This window comes from Nicotiana sylvestris, chromosome 11 (assembly GCF_000393655.2).
Source record: "Nicotiana sylvestris chromosome 11, ASM39365v2, whole genome shotgun sequence".
Classification (NCBI taxonomy): Eukaryota; Viridiplantae; Streptophyta; class Magnoliopsida; order Solanales; family Solanaceae; genus Nicotiana; species Nicotiana sylvestris.
Window position 1 is genome coordinate 140,263,025 of NC_091067.1, and position 22,521 is coordinate 140,285,545.

A 22,521-nucleotide genomic window follows, 5' to 3' on the forward strand; every position below is an offset into this window, starting at 1 on the left:
ATACGCCAGCACTGAAAGAAGCAAAGTTGGAAGCAAATTGAGTTCCAGCAGAAACTTGTCTCTGCTTCTCATCAAATAGCAAGATCACATATACATTACTAATGGAAGGTAAGGGCTTCATCATAATGATGTTGCTTCTTGTTTGGACATAAGTGTCATTCAGTCCCATGAGGAACAGGTAGACCTTTTGTTCTTCATCCTCAGCAGCCTTACCCTCACAAGTACACATTTGAACTCTTCCAGTAGACAAAGATGCAATCTCAACCTACAATTGCTTAATTTTGTTGAAATATGATGCTATGTCCATAGACCCTTGGGAAATATGAGTCAGTTCCTTCTTTAGTTCAAAGCTAGCACCATCAGCTTTCCCATACCTCTCTTCTAACTCAGTCCAAATATCCTTAGCAAACTCAAAGTATTCAACACTCCTGGATATTTCTTTGGACATAGAGTTAGTCAGCCAAGAGACAACAAGGTCATTGCAGCGTTGCCACTATCTAGCTAGAGGAGAACCTTAAGGAGGTCTCTGAGAAGTACCATTAACATAATCTAGCTTGTTACGAATGGACAAAGCAACTAACACATTACGTTTCCAATTCCCATAGCAACTTCCATCAAAAGGACTGGAAACTAAGGAGGTTCCTAGTACGTCTGATGGATGAACATATAGAGGGTGACAAGGATGGGTGTAGTCATCTTCATGAAACATTAGGCGTAAGGGAGTGGAAGAAGTTGCATCAGCACTGGTGTTATTACCATTTGTCATTTTTTTAAGCAAATGCCTATTAGCCAACACAACATATGTACATTTACAGATCAAGTACGCATGCGATTCACAACAAAGAAGAATGAAGTGATACGAGGTTACCAGCCTTTTCGCAACCGGAAAAGAGAAAACGGCCTTCTAACATAGCAGAAAAAGAAGAAAGTTTGGCTTGACTTCGAAACCCTAGCTCAGGATGAAAACCACGAAATCTTCAAATCTTATCAATAACCAAACAATTTGAGATAAAAAAATTGTTGAATACGTGAGAATCCGATTGAGAAATCAAACAAAAATCAGTAGAAAATCCTAAATGAGTCGAACATCATGTGGAACGAGATAAAGCTCTGTACAAGATCGATCGGAAGCGAAGAACGTGCCATAGAAGGATCTATGCTCTGATACCATGTTAGATTTCGATATATTTCTCATATTAGAAGCACAGAGAATGAAAATCGAGTATCTCTATTAGAGAAAAAGAAGAAGCTTCTAGATATTTTCTATTATGTGCTATGTAGAAATGACTGAATTATTTTTGTACAAAATAATAAGCCTTAGATAAATACAAGATTGGGTCGGGTCTTATTACTGGTCCAAAGTGAAGAAATAAATCAGCCACAATCAAATGGACCTAGTCTAACAATAAATGTGAATTCATTGTGTTTACCGGGTTAATATATATTGACATGCAGTGCAATAATTAAAATTAAGGTCATATTATTCGGTTTAAAATAAGGTAAGGTATACTTAATACTAATACGATAACTAAGCTTATTGTACGTAGGGCAACTTTCAAATCTACGAAGAGCCAAACAAGTACAACAGTACGTCATTCCTTCGACCTTGGCTTCATCTTTGGAACATATCACCAGCAAAGGATGTAGGTATCAAGCTACGCGTTCAACTGAACCCAATAATTTTTTTACAAATTAAATTAGTTTAGATATATTTGTAAAAATTGATAGAAAAAATAATTATGATATCTCAAAAAAGAAATATTCTAAAACTATGACTAGATTCATTTACTTACTATTATATTAATGAATCATTATTATAGTAGCTATTTTAAATATATTTGTAACACTAATTTGATAAGTCTGAATTCAATTTTTGACTAATAAAAACCGACAATTAAATGATAATTATTATACGTTATTATCATTTGTTAACGTATTGTTCTTATGGATTAAGAACGTTGCTTGTTGAAAGAAACGTTCAGTGGCTTTGAAATTTGAATTCACCATTTGAAAGAACACTATTTTTGAAACTTACTTTTATAACAGAAACCTTTATGGTTTACTTTTATAACAGAGGCCTTTATGGCTTACTTTTGTAACAGAAAAGCCTTTATGGCTTATTTTTGGTTGTTAACGTATTCTTCAATCAGATTGTGAAGTTTTTTGGACTATATATACTTTGTTGGTTTTCATCTTTAGATATTAGTGAAAAAACAAAGTTAAAACTTTTCTTCCCTTTTCTTTTGTGCTGGGTTTTCGTCTTAATCTTCGTTGTTTATGCTCCTAGTTAAACTAGAAGAGTTTGTTGAATCCTCGGGGATACGTCTAATTTTATTCATCATGGTATGGGCGAAATATCCTTAAGAACAGTGTCTTTGACACGCCTCAAGCTAAACCTTTTAGTCTTCATAATCATCCAATTTTTTTCCAACAAAAACTACTAAAATTTAATAAATATTATGTTTTCAACTCATAATCTTAAAGGCGCAATAGGTTCAGTCGCAAAACTGCAAAGATTGGACATACCAAGTTAAAATTTTGGATATGACTCTCTATGTTGCATCATTCTATTGAATGGTGAATGCATGTTAATTCCGATGAGTCTGACTAACTAATCAGATGGGTACAAAGAATAATTTCCCAAATAATCACTATAATAAACTATGATCAAACTTTATTTAATTGATGAGTTGACCAGGTAAAATGATCTCTATAGTGCAAATTAGGTTTACAATTATTAAGATTAGTTGTCACTATATTTCGGTTTATAAAGTAAGATGCAAGGCAAAGCTCAATGTACGGATTGAAGTCTGCAAAGAGCCAAACCTCGTATAATAACAATAATTTTTTTTTCTTCGCGTTAATGGATATTCTCATCATCAAATTAAATCATTTGACTTTCGCTAATTTTAAAAAAGAAAATATCTTATGAAGAGCGATGGTTTCTCGTACAATTATTATTTTTTTCGATTCTCGTACAATAACTGTGATGTAGAATTTTAAGACATTACTTTTAAGACATTTTCTATAGTTTATTCCATGTGCATGCATGTCCGAGACATGCCTAGTTTTGTTTCAAGCGTTTCATTCCCCTTTATTGGCACACTAGTTCTTTTCGTTTTACTAATTCTTAATATAAATATATGTTAATAGTATAGATATTTTAAATGTCTAATGCATAATTAATTAGTAGAGTCATTTTATATAACGGTAGCATCTGGCCAGTTTGCTAGACTATTTCGTCGAGTACCTACTATCATGTGCACCATATTCTTCAGGTATGCTTTATTTACTTTATATATCAACTATGCTTCAATCTTAAGTTGAGCTCGGTTTTATTAAAGGCGGGCGCACATTATAGGTAGAGAGGTCACCGGCACCCGCGAATTTCGGCAAAAGCTCCATGTATACTTGCAAATGTCTTCAAGAAATAGTCAGATATTAACGTAGGCCCCGTACCAATTTTTATAAGCAATGATAAATTTATATTGAATGTCATGGTGTCCGGCGATCGCCGAATCCTGAGTCCGCCTCTGAATTTTATGATCATAGTTTAGCTATTTTAGAGGTGTCAACTTACCCCAGCTTGTTCTTAGAGGTAGTAACACTTATTTATAGTTAAAACTCTTGCTTTTCCATTATGCAAATTATATACTTTACTCATCGACCTTGTACTCAAATCTCTCTTACACATCTGTTAAATACGGAAATAATATTACACACCAAAACTTTTAAAAGTGTGTCAATTACACACCGCTTCAGTGTTTGACCAGATATATTTAAATATTGCTGTTACACACGCCAATCAACATCTGACACGTGTCATAAATCAGAAAAAAAAGAAGAAAAACTTGGGGGGGGGGGAAACCTCTGCCCCCCACCCCACCCACCCCCTCTCCTCATCTTTCCAAAGAAAAAATACAGAAAAGAAAACCCCTCCTCATCTTCCCAACCCCATCATCTTCTCCACCACCACCATACTACCATCAACCCTTCCACCACAAGCACCTTCTTCCCTAACTGTAGATTCAACTCTTTGACAATTTTTAAAAAGTTTTAACAACATTCATCACAAATCCTTATACAAATTTCAAATTCAAGCTCAAACCGAAAGCTTTAAACTTGTTAATGGTGTTTTTTATATTTTATCAAAATTAATCACCAAATTTTCAGCATATTTTTAGTAAATTTTTACTCAACAATAATCACGAATTCAAACTAATTTTCTAGGTCATGGAACACCAAAATCAACAAGACCCGATTAAATTTTTAAGCTTTTTCGAAAGGTCAATAATGGTGATTTTTACTACTTCTTAGTCATGGGGGTTGGAAAGGCGAAATATGAGGGAGTAGACAAAACTAGGATGCGGTTGGGGAAGAAGACGAAATGGGAGGGGGAGGGGGGAAAGAAACGCTGGGGTTTGGGATTGGGAAAGAAGACATGGGTTATATTTTTTTTCTTTAATTTAAAAAGGAAATAGTTAAAAAAAAAGGGGAAAATAAAAAAAAAATCTCAGATGAATTTTTTAGTTTTCAGGTGCCTCTTTTATGTGTAATACGCGCGTGTGACACATGACAAAAGAGGTGTATAATTGACACAGTTTTAAAAGTTTTGGTGTGTAATACTATTCCTGTGTTTAACAAGTGTGTAAGAGGGATTTGTACTGGTCGATGGGTAAAGTATGTATTTTGCTTTTCTATGGCATGACTAAAAGTTTCGTTTCTTCTGATGGAGCACTTTGGTATCATTTAGTATGATGAAAGAAATATTCTACTAAAAATTTGTACGATGGACGAAATGAGCTTTTATGGGGCACTTAGGTTGTGACAATTTTGGATTAGTCTGATTCAATTTTGTTAACATAAATGATCTTAGGTTTTAGGGGCAATAGATCGCATTACTAAAAACATTTCACCGACTCAGATTATCGAGGGAGGGAAGTCCGTTGGTAAGTTACCTTGGTAAAACGTACTTAAATATTACTAAAAAAAAATGAGCTATACATAAAAACTAAAGAAAATAATTTAATTTTTTTAAAAAGTGTTATTGATTCCTACTTAATTAACTCGGCAAAGAATGAATGCCATATCTTTGATTAATTAACGTGCAGGCTTCTAGCCAAATAGAAATATCACAAAAGTACTTCACAATGATTTTCAAAATTCTAAAGAAATATACTACCTTCTGACATTAACAAAATGAAATATCATTTATATTCTTCTTAATATTTACAAATGGTACAAGTTCATAATTTTCTTTCCAAATTACATTGCATGTTTAGGGTTCCTAGCATATGCTATGTGAGCCATGTCTGGCCAAAGCAGTTGATGCATGGAAAGCGGTGGATGGTGTAATATTACCAATTCTTGGTTTTGCTTTCTTCCCAACTTCGATAAGTAATAGACGCAATTGTTACCTTGTCTCAAAGTATGAATTAGACAAATTTGAAGTTCAGACATGAGGCGCCTATATTCTTCTATCACATAATGATCAAGGTGACTTTTGACATCATTTCTCACACTTAGCAACATGTGATCAAGGTGACTTTTGATATCATTTCTCACACTTAGCAACATTAGGGCATCATATGAGTCAGTTTCAATTATAACCTTCTTTAAGTTGTAATTTTTAGCTAGGGTTAGACCACCATGTATAGCCCATAATTCCAGAGTAAGGCTAGATGTTGCTTTCTTACTAAGTCTGTCGTAGAATCCGCCTATCCACCTTCCTTTGTCGTCTCGTGCAACACCTCCAAATCCCGCTAATCCCGAATTGGGTATAAAACTGTCATCCGTATTAATCTTGATAAATCCCGAAGGAGGGAAAGACCAATTGATATAGACGGGTGCATTGCTCTGTTTGATTGTTGACTGAGAATGGCAACCCCGAGCTGTGTGTTCAATAACAGGTAAATGAATAGTTTGCCTATTAGTACCAGGCACATACAGTGCCATGCTTTACGCACTGGATTCTGGTTACTAAAAGTGTGATGTACAAACAAAGGGAATGAAGAGTATAAATAATAGTAATAAGGATCTCCGAAATCCTAAATGGTTTGGGATTAACCATTTAGGAAAAGCTAAAAATCCAAATTGTTTAGGATTAGGATCCTAATGTTTGTTAAATAGAAAATAGAAGGGAAATAGGAAAAAACTTATATTACTTCAACAAGTTTTTGAACCGCGCGCAAATATGAAGATCTCAGTTATTGATCGGGACTCATGAACCGCGCGCTACTTTTAATTTACAAATACATATGGACTCTACACGAATTCAAATACTTTTACCTTTTTGGACATTGGTATTGAAAAAATAACTTAAAATTATAAGAGTATAAAAGTCAGTTAATTATAACACTACAAGAAAATCACGTATTACATAGGAATTTTGTTGGGCATTATATAAGAAAATCCGCAGAAAATTTATAATTAATCCGCAGGAAACTATTAATGGGGGATTATAATATAATCTCTTTTGAAACGTACTATTAGCCAGTTTCATCTCTTTTGATTGAAATTAAGTAGTCATACAAACAGAGGTATTGTCAAAGGCTCATAGCTAATTAATCTGTTACTAGTAGTACTATAAGAAACATTCTTGGACCAACACTAGTGCAATTCTTCTATTATTTACTTCTTGATTTAAATATTAGTTATGATCATCATCTGCAATGGCATTAGACAAACAGCTGAAGGGATTTTGCTGTATATATGTCGCTTTGATGTTCGAGTCCATTAGCAAATGGTCACTCAACTATTCGAAATTACCTATTAAAGTCATGTTCTTTTCGTTTATAACACAAAAGTCACTTAACTATACATATAGCACTCAAAAGGTCATACAAGAAAATTTTATCTGTAAGTTCTGAATCATCAAATTGAAAAACTGAGATCAATAAATCTGGTTAAATTTTTTATAAAGCTCTATCCATCTGTAATACACTTCATTAAATGCCTAAATCACAAGGTAATGTAATAGGGCCTCCACTTGGCAGCCCAAGCTCTTCTTCGGACATGTTTAAAAGTTGCAAAATGACCTCATTTTCCAGGTAAGGCAATGGAATCACAAAGCGTCTTTGATCAGTTGTATAAACTACAAACTGGCCTTTTCCGGCTGTAAAGAATGAAGATGTACTACTACTGTCTGTATCATTGCCATTTCTTGGTGTCACGACCCCAACCCCGGTCATGATGGCGCCCAACACACTGCTAGGCAAGCCCGACCATTCAACAACATTATCCCAAATTCTTATTCAGATTATAGATAAATATCACAGAGAATTTACTAAGTCATCACTCTCAAGTGTATAATTAATAATAAAATCTGCGGAAATTCAACTAAAATACCACACCATAGCCCAATAGAATTCGGTGTCACGAATATGAGCCTCTAATACAGAATATCCACCTATTACAAGTCTGTCTAGGAAAAATGCGGAATAAAAGATAGAGATAGAGGGGAGAGATCAAGGCTGCGAACACCATGCAACTACCACAATACTCCCGGATACTGCTGCTCAGCTAAACAAATCCTCACTCAGCCTGTGGTGTACCTGGATCTGCACGCAAGGTGCAGGGAGTAATGTGAGTACTCCGACCCAGTGAGTAATAAACATAAATAAAGGCTGAGAATAAGAAATCATGGAAAAATACAAAGTAAACTATAACTGGCAGTTTAGAACAACAAATAGTGAAGCAACAAGTCAATTAAGTCAGAGTACCAAATACTGAGACAGGTATAACAGATAAAAACAAATGCATGAGTGCAATGCAATGCATATGATGGTACACTCTAGTACCCACTGCGGCGTGCAGCCCAAGCCATCCATTTTATTTATCGTCGACGGCGCTCACTGGGGGTGTGTACAGACTCCGGAGGGGCTCCTACAGCCCAAGCGCAATATCAAGTCATCTCGTGGCATCAAATCTAGGCCATCGGCCTCATATCAATATCAGTATAATCAACCAGGCTCTCGGCCTCAATATCAATATAACACTGCTGCGGCGCGCAGCCCGATCCATGCTCAGTCCAGAAATCATCATAAGCCCCTTGGGCATTTGTAAAACAGTAGTTCTCAGCCCGAAATATCATTTAAGTTTTCAAATCTTAGAAAGATGGCTGAGTTTGCAAAACAGTATTTAAAACCTTGGACTTGAGATCAAATGATATGCATGTATGCGAAAACAGTGATGTCAATCCCTGAAGGATTTAAATAATTGGCAAGAAGCCCAAATGTAACAATTAAATCCAAGTAAGGATGATTCTCAATTTAGTTCAAGTAGAAAATACGGTAAAAACATCTCTCGGGACGGACCAAGTTGCAATCCCCAACGGTGCTCTACCCACGCCCGTTATCCGGCGTGTAAGTCACCTCAATATAGTGTTACGATGTGAAATTCCGGGGTTTCAAACCCTCAGGACATCATTTACATCAATTACTCACCTCAAACTGGCCAAAACTCTAACTCGCTATGCCCTTGCCTCTCAAATTGGCCTCCACGCGCGTCAAATCTATCCAAAATTAGAATGAATAGGTCACAATATGCTAAGGGAACATAGCCCAAGCGAAAACATTCGAAAAATATCAAAAATCTCGAAATTAGCAAAACCCGAGCCCCGGGCCCACATCTCGGAATCGGGTAAAATTTACATTTTTAGAATCCTCATACCCTCACGAGTCTAACCATACCAAAATTATCCAATTCCGATACCATTTGGTCCTTCAAATCATCATTTTACATTTTTGAAAGGTTCCATAATTTTCTTCCCAAATTCCATCTCAAATCACGAATTAAATGATGAATTCAGTGATAGATTCATGTACTCTAACTAAATCTGAGTTAGAATCACTTACCCCGACCAATTTCTTGAAAAACTTTCGAAAAATCGCCAAAATCCAAGCTCTCTAGGTCAAAATATCAAATAAAAACCAAAACCTCATATTTACAGGGTACCCCTCGGATTCCGACACCGCTGACTGCACAAAAATGACCGCGGTCCGCGCAAAACCAGCGGGGTTCGCGCAAAAATGTTGTTGTTGTTGTAGTGGCAGATTATGTTTTACTGATGAAAAGGCAAAACCATGTGTTGCTGCCTGCTTGGTCATGTAGATAGGAAACCTTATCATAAGTTTTTAGCCAAGGCAAGTTGTGCTAATAAAAACCACCATACTGAAGTTATAGAGGGTAAAGAAGCATTAATTTGTTTTATTCTGCTTTTCTTTTGCCAACATCTCTTGGGACTTACTCATTCCAGTGTCAGTCAGCTGTTGGATAACTGAATGATAATTCAGAATTAACTGTTTGATTTTCACGATCAATATAAGTTTTCATCAACAGTAATGAGATGAAACTTATCCATATGACTGTAAAAACGGCTTAATGCAGCTTTTAACGTAACCTTCTATTTAACTAGTCATATAATCACCTTATTCATTTAATTGTGAAGTCCAAAATCTGGATATGCTAAGTGCACAACTTGTATGAATCAGTAACGAAGCGAGGAATTCCGCCAAGGGTGTTCAAACTTGAAAGAAGTGAAAAAAGTTCCCGATAAAGGGTGTTCAATATATGTTATATACCTCTAAAGCCTAATATTTTACCTATATACACAATGTAATTATCGACGAAGGGTAGTCAATTGACCACCCTTGATAGGCTGTAGCTTCGCCCCTGTATGAATGACCTATTACTTGAAGTTAGAATCCAAGTGGCGATGAGGGAAGTATGCTACAGAGTGAACCATTGAGATTTGTTATTACAATTCCAAATGAGTACATTCTGTTGGGAATAAACCCCTTACCAAAATAATATTCACGGTAATAAAGCGGAATAATAATGTAGCACCGAGATACGGTAATTAACAAGAATAAAAGAGTAACAATGACACCAAGATTTTTACGTGGAAAACCCTTCTGAATAAGGGAAAAAAACCACGACCCCGAGAGGAGCAACTGATATCACTATAGTAAGGAATTTTACACTTTGTAGGTCGGAGGTAAATACTCCAAAGACCACTACAACACTCAAAAGAAATAACCCTCTTTTGATATTCCCACCTCACTACAATATCGCTCACTCTCTATTTTCCTCACAGACTATTTTCTTATACCTTGTCTGTGAAACCTCACTCTTTCTTTCTCTCTTTGTTGGTGTGAAGAAATGAGAGTTGAAGCTCTCCTTTTATAGCCAAAGCTTCACCCTCTAAAGCCTACAATATTTGACAATTTACACACATTTTTCACAATTCAACAAAGTTGGCTACCAAACCAAAGAAATTCAACAAGGTTGGCTACCAACCAAACCAAGTCAACAAGGTTGGCTACCAAACCAAAGAAAACTCTTATTAGGCACATGCCTAATACTTCTTCAATGAGATGGACATCATCAATCTCCCCCTCCAGTCTCATTCATCCAGAGGAGGTAGCACTGTCTTCTAGTTTGAGTGCATGCCGACAAGTTCTTTGCATAGCTCGAACTTGTTCCTTGGTACCACCTTGGTCAGCATATCTGCGGGATTCTCATTTGTAGAAATCTTCAAGACTTTTAGAGATTCATCATCTACCATTTCTCGAATCCAATGATATCTCACATCAATGTGTTTGGTCCTTGCATGGTACATAGAGTTCTTGCTAAGGTCTATTGCACTTTGACTGTCACAATAGACGACATACTCCTTCTGATGCAATCCAAGCTCTTGAAGGAATCGCTTGAGCCATATCATCTCCTTGCCAGTTTCTGTAGCAGCAATGTACTCTGCTTCAGTTGTTGAAAGTGCAACGCACTTTTGCAACTTAGACTGCCATGATATAGCTCCCCCTGAAAATGTAAACAAATATCCAGTACTGGATTTTCTGTTGTCAATGTCACCTGCCATATCAGCATCTGTATAGCCCTTCAAGATTGGATCAGATCCTCCAAAGCACAAACAATCTCCCGTGGTACCTCTCAGGTACCTGAGTATCCACTTGACTGCTTCCCAATGTTCCTTTCCAGGATTTTCAAGAAACCTGCTGACAACACCAACTGCGTGAGCAATATCAGGTCTAGTACATACCATTGCATACATCAAGCTTCCGACTGCTGAAGAATAAGGAACTTTAGCCATGTTCCCTTTCTCTTCCACTGTTGTAGGACACATCTTTTTACTCAACTTTAGATGACCAGCAAGAGGTGTGCTGACTGGCTTAGCATTCTTCATGTTGAAGCGTTCTAGTACACGTTCAATGTACTTCTCCTGAGATAGCCACAACTTTCTACTTGTTCTCTCTCGAACTATCTTCATCCCTAGAATTTGTTGTGCTGGGCCCAAGTCCTTCATATCAAATGACTTGGACAGATCTCCTTTCAACTTTGCTATCAACCCCTTGTCTTTTCCTACAATTAACATGTCATCCACATACAACAACAATATAATAAAGTTATTCTCAGAAAATCTTTTGAAGTATACACATGGATCAGAATAGGTCTTTAGGTATGTTTGACTTTTCATGAATGAATCAAACTTCATGTACCACTGCCTTGGTGCCTGCTTCAATCCATAAAGACTCTTATTCAATTTGCACACCATGTGTTTCTTTCCAGCTACTTCAAATCCTTCTGGTTGCTCCATATAAATCTCCTCTTCCAAATCTCCATGAAGAAATGCAGTTTTCACATCCAACTGCTCCACTTCAAGATCTAGGCTAGCTGCTAAGCTCAAAATTGTTCGAATAGAAGTCATTTTAACAACGGGGGAGAAAATTTCGTCAAAATCAATACCTTTCTTCTGTTCGAAGCCTTTAACCACCAATCGAGCTTTGTATCTGACCAGCTTGCCATCTCCATCTTTCTTGAGTTTAAAGACCCATTTGCATTTGAGTGGTCTTTTACCCTTTGGAAGTTCAACCAGCTTGTATGTGCCATTTTTCTGGAGAGATTCCATCTCTTCTTGCATAGCTTTCATCCACTGGTTCTTTTCTGGATGGGACAACACCTCCTTAAGACTTTCTGGCTCCCCCTCATCACTGATGAGGACATACTCTGTGGAAGGGTACCTGCGTGACTCTACCCTTGGCCTCTCTGATCTCCTCAGAGGTTGAGGTTGTTCTTCTCCCTGAGTGGGGTGCTCCACTTCCTCGACACCTTCATCAAGTTGCTCCCCCTGCTCAATAACCTCACCAGGTTGCTCCCCCTGCTCGGCAACCTCGTCGGTCGTACTTTCTGCACTTGTGGGATTGTTAGAAGTAGAAGGAATAGTAACAAAGTTAGGAATTATACCATTCTTCGCCTTTTCTGACATATCAGCAGCAGTTCTAACTTCACTTTCTCGGAAGACTACATCTCTACTTCTGATGACCTTCTTCTTTACAGGATCCCACAGTCTGTACCCGAACTCTTCATCTCCATATCCGATAAATATGCAGGGAATAGATTTATCATCCAGCTTTGTTCTCTGCTCTTTTGGTACATGTGCAAAAGCTCTGCAACCGAACACCTTCAGATGCGAGTAGGACACCTCCTTGTTGGTCCAGACTCTCTCTGGGATTTCAAACGCCAACGGAACTGATGGACTCCTATTGATCAGGTAACAGGCTGTCTGAACTGCTTCACCCCAGAATGACTTAGGCAGTTTAGCCATTCTGAGCATGCTTCTCACCTTCTCCACAATGGTGCGGTTCATCCTCTCGGCTACGCCATTGTGCTGTGGGGTTCCAGGAACTGTCTTTTCATGTCTGATCCCATGACTTGAACAATACTCTTCAAATTCCCTTGAAGTGTACTCACCTCCATTGTCACTTCGGAGACGCTTTAGCTTTCGACCCGTCTCCCTTTCTACTAGAGCATGAAACTTCTGGAAAACTTGAAACACCTGATCTTTGGTTTTCAAAATATAAACCCATAATTTTCGTGAAGCATCATCAATAAAAGTAACAAAATATTTGTTACCGCCCATTGATTCAATTTCCATTGGGCCGCAAACATCAGAATATACTAAATCAAGTATATTCAATTTTCTTTCAGACGATGTCTGAAATGAGACTCTATGCTGCTTACCAAATAAACAGTAGTCACAAGGTTTTACCGTTGTACCTTTGGCATAAGAAATGAGTGATTTCTTGGCAAGAATCTGCAATCCCTTCTCGCTCATATGACCCATTCTTTTGTGCCACAAATCTACAGAAATCTCATCTTGTGCCGCGTTCAATTCACCTTGGCATATTTCTGCATTTGTCCTGTACAACGTGCCACGAGCAACTCCCTTTGCAATCACCAATGATCCCTTAGTGAGTCTCCACTTTTGATTTGCAAAATAGCTCTCGTATCCATCTCGGTCTAAAGCAATTCCCGAGATCAAGTTCATCCGTAAATCAGGTACATGCCGCACATCCTTTAGAACCAATGTGCATCCGACATTTGTCTTGATACAAATGTCACCAATCCCTGCAATCTTTGAGTAACTTGTGTTACCCATTTTCACTGTGCCGAAATCACCTGCTACATATCTGCAAAAAAGATCTCTTACCGGTGTGGCATGGTGAGATGCCGCTGTGTCAACCACCCATTCCGACTCTGGACCTGACAGGTGCATGCATTCCTCTTCCTCATTTATAAAGAGGACAACATTATCATTATTTTGCACCATGGCGGCTGTGTTGTCGTCATTCTTCTGGCCACTGGTTTCACCTTTGCCCTTCCTTGGATTTGGGCAATCTCTTTTGAAGTGACCTGGTTGATTACAGTTGTAGCAATTTCTGACTCTTGATTTGGATCGGTTCTTTGACTTCCCACGAGCTCCGGATCTACCATAGTTGTTCGAACTCCTTTGATAACTCCTGCCTCTACCTTCTGTGATGAGAGCCTGTCCTTGATTTTCAGGCTTCTTTCTCATCTTCTCATTGAGTAGAAGAGCCGATGTGACATCTTTCAACTCAATAGTAGTCTTACCGTGCAGGATGGTTGTTGCCAAATTATCGTACGAAGATGGCAACGAGTTCAATAGCAAGATGGCTTTATCTTCTTCCTCGATTTTCACTCCGAGGTTGGCAAGCTGTGTGATTAGTCCGTTAAACACATTTAAATGTGACAAAAAATTCGTACCTTCACTCATGTGTAGGGCGTATAACTGCTTCTTCAGGTACAATTTATTTGTCAGCGTTTTGGACATGTATAGGCTTTCCAACCTTGTCCAAATTCCACGTGCAGTGTCTTCATCAATGATGTTATTTACCACATCATCTGATAAGTGCAACCTGATTGCACTAGCAGCTCTTTCATCCAAGTCAGCCCAATCCTCAGCTTTCATGGTATCAGGCTTTTTGGAATCAACATCTAGAACCTTGTGTAATCCTTGTTGGATGAGCAGATCTCTCATCCTTCTTTGCCATGTTGAGAAACCGTTATCTCCATTGAATTTTGCTACCTCGTACTTTACTCCGGACATTTTTATTTTTCACCAAGTATAGTACTACCGACAGTGAATAGTATTTCAGTGAACGAGCAGAACCTGTGCTCTGATACCAGTTGTTGGGAATAAACCCCTTACCAAAATAATATTCACGGTAATAAAGCGGAATAATAATGTAGCACCGAGATACGGTAATTAACAAGAATAAAAGAGTAACAATGACACCAAGATTTTTACGTGGAAAACCCTTCTGAATAAGGGAAAAAAACCACGACCCCGAGAGGAGCAACTGATATCACTATAGTAAGGAATTTTACACTTTGTAGGTCGGAGGTAAATACTCCAAAGACCACTACAACACTCAAAAGAAATAACCCTCTTTTGATATTCTCACCTCACTACAATATCGCTCACTCTCTATTTTCCTCACAGACTATTTTCTTATACCTTGTCTGTGAAACCTCACTCTTTCTTTCTCTCTTTGTTGGTGTGAAGAAATGAGAGTTGAAGCTCTCCTTTTATAGCCAAAGCTTCACCCTCTAAAGCCTACAATATTTGACAATTTACACACATTTTTCACAATTCAACAAAGTTGGCTACCAAACCAAAGAAATTCAACAAGGTTGGCTACCAACCAAACCAAGTCAACAAGGTTGGCTACCAAACCAAAGAAAACTCTTATTAGGCACATGCCTAATACTTCTTCAATGAGATGGACATCATTACATTCTTGTTATCTGCTGCTTTTTTTTCATTCTAGATTGATTAAGTATGAGGTTTAATGCCATGGAAGGGGTACACTTTTATGAATTCACTCCATTTGAACTCGTTAAAGTTAGTTTTCGTGTCATTAAGACTTGCCTGGGCTTAATTCATTTATCTGTAAGTTTTAATCGAAAAAGTTGACTACTCGGATAGTGACAGCCCAAGATGAGATTAATCTAGAAGTTTTCAATCATCAAACTAAAAAACCGAGATCTATAAATCTGGTTAAATTTCAGACAAAGTTCTATTCCATCTGTAATACACAGTTTCAATTGCCTACTTTTCACCTGCTATATACAATCTATTTTGAGCTATCATTCACTAAAATAATGATCATGACTTAATAAACAAGAAGCTGCTGGTTTCCCCATTCTTGGTGCAAAGAAGAAGTTGAACAACAACATGAAGTAACTGAGAGGAGCAATGCTTTGTGAAGATCCACAGCAGCTGTACCTTTCTTGATTACTGAAATAATGTAGTCCATGAAAGCTGAATCACATGGTAATGTAATAGGACCACCACTTGGCAGCCCAAACTCTTCTTCGGACAAGTTTAAAAGTTCCAAAATAATCTCATTTTCCAGAAAATCCAAGGGAATTACAAAGCGTCTTTGATCAGTTGTATCAACTACAAACTGGCCTTTACCGGCTGTAAAAGATGAAGATGTACTACAACTATCTGAAGCACTGCCATTTCTTGGAAGTGAAATTCTCTTCCTCTGCATGGCCGCAAACCTCTTCCATCTCCTGGCCATTTTGATGAGCTTCTTAGTACTAAGCATTGTTCTTTTCTTTGAAGATTGGAAACAAGTAAAGTAGATATTTAGAGACTTTTGATAGCTGAATTGATAATGCTTGTTCTTGATGATGAAATGGCTCGTGGAAGTGGTGTTATTTATACAAGAGGTTGGAGCTGAAGTGTTTGCCACTAACCACCCAAGGCAAAGCCATGTGCTGATGCCTGTTGGCTAGGTTGATATGGGGCCTTAAATTTGTGAATGAAGCTAGTTTAAATGTATGGAAGATGATAAGTTTCTTCCTTTCTTCAGTTTACTCAACAACAGAATGGAAGTGTTAGGTATGTTATCAACTCATATCTAGGATTCTCATAAGTGCCAATAGTTTGAGATCTTTAAATGAATAAATGAATTTTCAGTGATAGATTTATGTTTTGCTGGTGAAAGGCAAAACCATGTTTTGCTAACTGCTTTGTCATGTAGGTAGGGAACCTTTAAATAGTGACAATGGCTATTTGATTTTACATAATGACTTTGAATTGTAGCTAAAATTAACATCTCTATCAGGTAGGCAAGGCAAAATCATGTGCTGCTATTTAATATGGAACCTTAGGATTAGTGGACATGGCTAGTTGTCCATTTTAAGCAAAGAGGTTGATATATTTCTTCCATTTTCTAGAGCCAAGTTAAAGTAGTAAATTTACAACCTTATTTCTATGCAGCTGAACCCACTTGGTTTCTGCTAGGTGGTTTCTCTAAACAATGAGTCCAGATATTATGGCCAACTGCAATTGCACATGCAATGTCTTGATATATTTTTTATCATGTCACCAGCATAGGCTTTGGTTCAATAGGCTGAGGAGAGCCCGCAGGATTAATCGATATTCTTAACAACAAAGAAGCCACTAACTAGACTTAGGAACATCTGTACCTGAAAGATAATGCATTACAATCTTCACCACTATATATTTGAATATGAATGACCTGTTACTAGAAACTAAAATGCAAGTGGTGATGAGGTAAGTATGATGTACGAGCAAAGTGAACTATTGAGATTTCTTATTGCATTTCAGTTAGTTGTGTAAACAATGGCTTCATTATTGATCTAAATCGATTAAGTATGAGATTTAACTGCAGTGGAAGTGAAACGTTTCTACTATTTCACTTCATTTGAACCCTTTCAAGTTAGTTTTCATGTCATCAAGCGATTGCATGGACATGAATCTTATGTCTGTAAGTTTTGATCAATAAAGTTGACTATTCGGATAAGAAATAAGTGTTTCCTGTAAATAGTGCCACACCAAGATGAGAATCTAAAAGTTCTCAATCACCAACTGAAAATTGAATGAGAGGTATAAATCTGGTCAAAATTCAGATAAAGTTATATTCCATCTGTAATACACAATTTCACGTGCCTACTTTTCACATGCTATACAATCTGTTTGGAGCTATTATTTACTAAAGATAATGATCATGACTAATAAACAAGGAGCTGCTGCTTTCCCCATTGTTGGTGCGAAGAAGAAATTGAACAACAACATGAAGTAACTGAGAGGAGCAATGCTTTGTGAAGATCTCCAGCAGCTGCACCTTTCTTGATTAGTGAAATGATGTAGTCCATGAATGCTGAATCACATGGTAATGTAATAGGGCCTCCACTTGGCAGTCCAAACTCTTCTTCAGACATGTTTAAAAGTTGCAAAATGACCTCATTTTCCAGATAAGCCAATGGAATCACAAAGCGGCGTTGATCAGTTGTATAAACTACAAACTGGCCTTTACCTGCTGTAAAAGATGAAGATGTACTACAACCGTCTACATCATTTTCATTTCTTGGAAGTGAAATCCTCTTCTTCTGCATGGATGCAAACTTCTGCCATTTCCTAGCCATCTTGATGAGTTTCTTAGCACTGAGCATTGTTCTCTCCAAAAGATTGGAAACAAGAAAGTAAAGTAGGTATTTAGAGACCCTTTGATAACTGAATAGATAATGGTTGTGGTTGATGATGAAAATGCTCATGGAATGGGGTTTATTTATACAACAGGATGGAGACAGAATTTGAGTTGGAGCTGAAGTTTTTGCCACTAACCACCAAGGCAAACCCATGTGCTGATGCCTGTTGGCCATGTCGATATGGGGCCTTAAATTTGTGGATGAAGCTAGTTTGAAATGTTCGAAAGATGATAAAGTTTCTTCCTTTCTTTGCTTCGGCTGATAACAACAGAATAGACATGTTAGTTATGATATCAACTCATATGTAGGACTTTTGAACAGTGGCAGTAGTTATGACTTTTCAGTGGTAGATTCTGTTTTGCTGGTGAAAGAAAACCATGTGCTGGCAATGGTGAGACTCTCATGTATAATTAACAAATGTTTTCTGTCTACCAAAGGGAATACAAGAAAAAACCTATGATCATCTACACTCAAAGAGCCCATATCAACATTATCAACAGGCATTACCACATTGCTTTGTCTGGTGATTAGCTGCAAAATCTTCAGCTGCAACTCAAAGCCTATCTCCAGCCTCTTTTAAATTTAAACCTATTTATGAGCCTTTACATCATCCAAGACAAGCATTGTCAGTTTCCTTCAAAGTTGTCAATTATCTAATTTTTACTGTCAAACAATGATCAGTGCTAAGAGACTCATCAAGATGGCCAAGAAATGGCAGAAGTTTGCAGCAATGCAGAGGAAGAGAATTACTTTTTCAAGATCCAATGAACATGATGCTGATAGTTGTAGCACGCCATCTGTTGTAGTTGACAAAGGGCATTTTGTGGTTTATACGGCTGATCAAAAGCGCTTTGTGGTTCCTTTGGCTTATCTTCAAAATCAGGTAATCATACAACTACTGAACATGTCTGAAGATGAGTTTGGACTCCCAACTGATGGCCCTATTACATTACCATGTGATGCCGCTTTCATGAACTACATCATAACACTCATCAGAAAAGGAGTAGCTGTAGATCTTCTGAATGCTTTGCTTGTATCGGTTGCTTCCAGTCGATGCTCATCAGCTACGTGCCTACGGGAACAAAGAAACACACAATTGCTAGTTTATTGACCTGACCATCATAAGTTTTGTTACAGATTCATGATATTCAACAAGTGTACAGCATATTCATGATCATTTATCTTTAGTAAATGATAGACCAAAACAGATGAAAAGTAGGCAAATGAAAGAGTGTAAATGCAGTAGAGTTTTATCTGAATTTAACCAGATTTAGATTTATATCCAATTTGGTGATTGAGGACTTTTAGATTCTCATCTTGATCTGGCACTATTTACAGAAATACACTTATTGTTTTATCTGAATAGTCAACTTTGTCGGTCAAGACTTTCAGATATACGAGTAATGTCCACACAAGTCTTGCTGATATGAAAATTAACTCAAAAGAGCAAATGAAGTGAAATAATAGAAGTGTTCCCCTTTAACTGCAGCAAAATCTCATACTTGATAACACTAGATTGAAAAGGAAGCTGCAGATTGCAGCAATCATTTGGAATGTTATGAAAAAGCTCAACGGTTAACTGGTCATACCTCATACTTATCCCAGCTCCATTTGGATTTTAGTTTCTATCAACAAGTCATTCATATCCAAATGTATAATGATGAAAATCCTTAGGCATTAATTAGACATACACACTGAAACAAAATATTGAAACAAGTTTCCTTCCCACTATTTTTGTGGTTCTTAGATTGTTGTTATTATCTTTCCGGCCTTTGTTGTTGATATTTCTTGTCTCTGGTGTTGCTTTTCATCTTCTTGAGCCGAGGGTCTATCCAAAACAACACCTCTAACTCTAAGGGTAGGGGTAAGGCCTGCGTACACACTACCCTCCCAGACCCCACTTGTGGGACTCCACTGGGTTTGTTATTGTGGTATTTGTTGTTCTAATGTATTATATACATTGATCGACTTAGGAACTTTGTATAATGAGGCAGTTCAATCTACAACCACATAGGGCAGGTGATGAGAGCTGTAAGTAATTCTAGTTTCTGCAGCCAATAATTAATTATACAAAGGATGCAGATAGCCATGATTCTATAGGATTATTTTCTCTGTCTATTAGAGTGAAAAGAAAGAAAAGTTTTGAAAAATTGGATGTGTACATATAAAAAATAATGTCATAAGACATCCTGATATTTACTGGTGAAAGATTAGGAAAGCTTTTGGTAAGCCCAACTACAACAACAATACCACATGTTGCACACATGGAAATGCCTTCATACTGAATGACAAGCATTTGGTAATGTTGTTTATCAGGCCAAATTATTTCAAAACAGAAAGCCCTACACCTTTTATCATAACCTTGGGTATTAGCTCTCCTAACTTGACCAAAAGAATTGAATTTTGACCAAAAAATGTCTTCTTTCTACCAAAGAGAAGACAGGGAGAAACACATCATTTATGATTCAAACTAGCTTTATCCACAATCTAAATGACCCCATATCAAACATTACCAACAGGCATCACCACATGGCTTTGACTTTGGTGAATAGTTCCAAAAGCTTCAACTGCAACTCAAAGCCTATCTAAGGTTGGCATTGGTGAATCCACATGATCATGTCACCAGCAGATTTGAAAAGTTGGCATTGGTTTAATAGGCTGAGAAGAGCTCGGAGGATTAATTGATATTCTTAACAACAAAGAAGCCACTAACTAGATTCAGAAACATTTGTGCCTGAAAGATAATGTACATCTTCACCACAATATATTTGAATATGAATGACCAATTAGTAGAAACTAAAATGCAAGTGGTGATGAGTTAAGTATGATGTACGAGCAAAGTGAACTATTGAGCTTTCATATCGCATTCCAGTTGATTGTGCAAACAATGGCTTCATTATTAATCTAAATCGATCAAATATGAGATTTAATTGCAGTAGAAGCGGAACACTTTTATGATTTTACTTCATTTGAACTCTTTAGAAAAAAGTTTCATGCCATTAAGACTTGCATGGCCATGATCCATATATCTTTATGTTTTGATCACAAAGTTGACTACTTGGATTAAAAAATAAGTGTTTCCTGTAAATAGCACCAGCCAAAGATGATAATCTAGAAGTTCTCACTCACAAAATTGAGATTAAAAGCTATAAATGTGGCTAAATTTCAGATAAAGTTCTATTTCATATGTAATATACACTTTCAATTGCCTTCTTTTCACCTGCTATACAATCTATTTTGAGCTATCAATTACTAAAGATTGTGATCATGAATCAATAAACAAGAAGCTGCTGGTTTCCCCATTCTTGGTGCAAAGAAGAAGTTGAACAACAACACGAAGTAACTGAGAGGAGCAATGCTTTCTGAAGATCTCCCGCAGCTGCACCTTTCTTGATTAGTGAAACAATGTAATCCATGAATGCTGAATCACATGGTAATGTAATAGGGCCACCACTTGGCAGCCCAAACTCTGCTTCGGACATGTTTAGAAGTTGCAAAATGACCTCATTTTCCAGGTAAGCCAATGGAATGACAAAGCGCCTTTGATCAGTTGTATAAACTACAAATTGGCCTTTTCCGGCTATAGAAGATGAAGATGTACTACAACTGCCTGCATCATCGCCATTTCTTGGAAGTGAAATCCTCTTCCTCTGCGTGGCTGCAAACTTCTGCCATTTCCTGGCCATCTTGATGAGTTTCTTAGCACTTAACATTGTTCTTTTCTCTGGAAGACTGAGAACAAGAAAGTTAAAAAGAAATATAGAGAGCTTTGATAGCTGAGTAGATAAAGCTTGTGGTTGATGATGAAAAGGCTCATGGAAAGATGATTATTTATACAGGAGGCTGGAGACAGAATTTGATTTGGAGTTAAAGTTTTTGACACTAACTACCAAAGGCAAAGCCATGTGCTGATGCCCGTTGGCCAAGTTGATATGGGGCCTTCAATATGTGGATGAAGTTTGTTTGAATTTATCGAAGATGATCAGTTTCTTCCCCTCTTCACATTGGTCGACAACAGAATGTGCAAGTCCTAGTTACTTGAGATATCCACTCATATGTAGGAGTTAGGACTTTTCACAACTGCCATTTGCCAATAGTCAACTCTAAAACAGAACTTTGGTAGTTTTTGAATTTGTCAAGTCAAATTATCAGTCTGCAACCAGCATTCAAGGCTCATGAAAACTTTCCTGGTGGTACTACTGTGTTTCTGAATATTGCAATCCAGAACAAGATAAGTCAATAGTCAAATTATAATATCGCAAGTTCAAGTTGCCTGGTGGTTTCTTTTAACATATTTGCTGACTGCTTTGTCATGTAGATAGGTAACCTTTAAATTGTGACCATCGCTATTTGAGGGAACATAATGACTTTGAATTGTAGCTAAAGTTGACATCTCTGTTAGGTAAGCAAGGCAAAATCATGTGCTGGTGTTTAATATGGGACCTTAGGATTAGTGGACATGGCTAGTTGTCTATTTTAAGCAAAGAGGTTGATATATTTCTTTCATTTTCTAACTGCAATTGCACATGCAATGTCTTGATATATTTTTTAGCATGTCACCTGCATAATTTGAAAAGCTGGATTTGGTTTAATAGTCCGAGGAGAAATGCTTAACAATAAAGAAACTATATATTTGAATATGAATGATCTATTACTAGAAACTAAAATGCAAGTGGTGAT

General features: G+C 37.2%; 5 protein-coding genes across 5 annotated transcripts; 1 reads left to right on the top strand and 4 right to left on the bottom strand.

Moving 5' to 3' along the window:
- Positions 1-5,265: 5,265 nt before the first annotated feature.
- LOC104242095 (uncharacterized) lies at positions 5,266-5,955 on the bottom strand. The gene has a single exon (XM_009797096.1). It carries the CDS (start codon positions 5,953-5,955, stop codon positions 5,266-5,268), a length of 690 nt encoding a protein of 229 aa, XP_009795398.1.
- Positions 5,956-15,491: 9,536 nt separating this feature from the next.
- Positions 15,492-15,905, bottom strand: LOC104243040 (auxin-responsive protein SAUR68-like). Its single transcript, XM_009798165.1, has one exon. The coding sequence runs from the start codon at positions 15,903-15,905 to the stop codon at positions 15,492-15,494; it is 414 nt and encodes a 137-aa protein (XP_009796467.1).
- A 1,459-nt stretch (positions 15,906-17,364) lies between these two features.
- LOC104243041 (auxin-responsive protein SAUR68-like) lies at positions 17,365-17,778 on the bottom strand. Its single transcript, XM_009798166.2, has one exon. It carries the CDS (start codon positions 17,776-17,778, stop codon positions 17,365-17,367), a length of 414 nt encoding a protein of 137 aa, XP_009796468.2.
- A 99-nt stretch (positions 17,779-17,877) lies between these two features.
- Positions 17,878-18,952, top strand: LOC104243033 (auxin-responsive protein SAUR64-like). Its single transcript, XM_070162004.1, has 4 exons — positions 17,878-17,915; positions 18,163-18,232; positions 18,279-18,364; positions 18,523-18,952. Exons 1-4 carry the CDS (start codon positions 17,878-17,880, stop codon positions 18,950-18,952), a joined length of 624 nt encoding a protein of 207 aa, XP_070018105.1.
- Positions 18,953-21,113: 2,161 nt separating this feature from the next.
- On the bottom strand, positions 21,114-21,746 carry LOC104243034 (auxin-responsive protein SAUR68-like). Its single transcript, XM_070162005.1, has 2 exons — positions 21,679-21,746; positions 21,114-21,573 (listed from the first exon to the last, which is right to left on the bottom strand). Exons 1-2 carry the CDS (start codon positions 21,744-21,746, stop codon positions 21,114-21,116), a joined length of 528 nt encoding a protein of 175 aa, XP_070018106.1.
- Between the last annotated feature and the right edge of the window lie 775 nt (positions 21,747-22,521).

Coding starts and splice junctions, on each gene's coding strand:
- LOC104242095 (XM_009797096.1), bottom strand. CDS start 5,955: ATGGCACTGTATGTGCCTGGTACTAATAGGCAAACTATTCATTTACCT.
- LOC104243040 (XM_009798165.1), bottom strand. CDS start 15,905: ATGGCCAGGAGATGGAAGAGGTTTGCGGCCATGCAGAGGAAGAGAATT.
- LOC104243041 (XM_009798166.2), bottom strand. CDS start 17,778: ATGGCTAGGAAATGGCAGAAGTTTGCATCCATGCAGAAGAAGAGGATT.
- LOC104243033 (XM_070162004.1), top strand. CDS start 17,878: ATGGTTGTGGTTGATGATGAAAATGCTCATGGAATGGG. Junction 17,916..18,162: donor GAAAATGCTCATGGAATGGG/GTTTATTTATAC, acceptor ACTTTTGAACAG/TGGCAGTAGTTATGACTTTT. Junction 18,233..18,278: donor AAAACCATGTGCTGGCAATG/GTGAGACTCTCA, acceptor TGTCTACCAAAG/GGAATACAAGAAAAAACCTA.
- LOC104243034 (XM_070162005.1), bottom strand. CDS start 21,746: ATGGCTTTGCCTTTGGTAGTTAGTGTCAAAAACTTTAACTCCAAATCA. Junction 21,574..21,678: donor AATTCTGTCTCCAGCCTCCT/GTATAAATAATC, acceptor TCTTGTTCTCAG/TCTTCCAGAGAAAAGAACAA.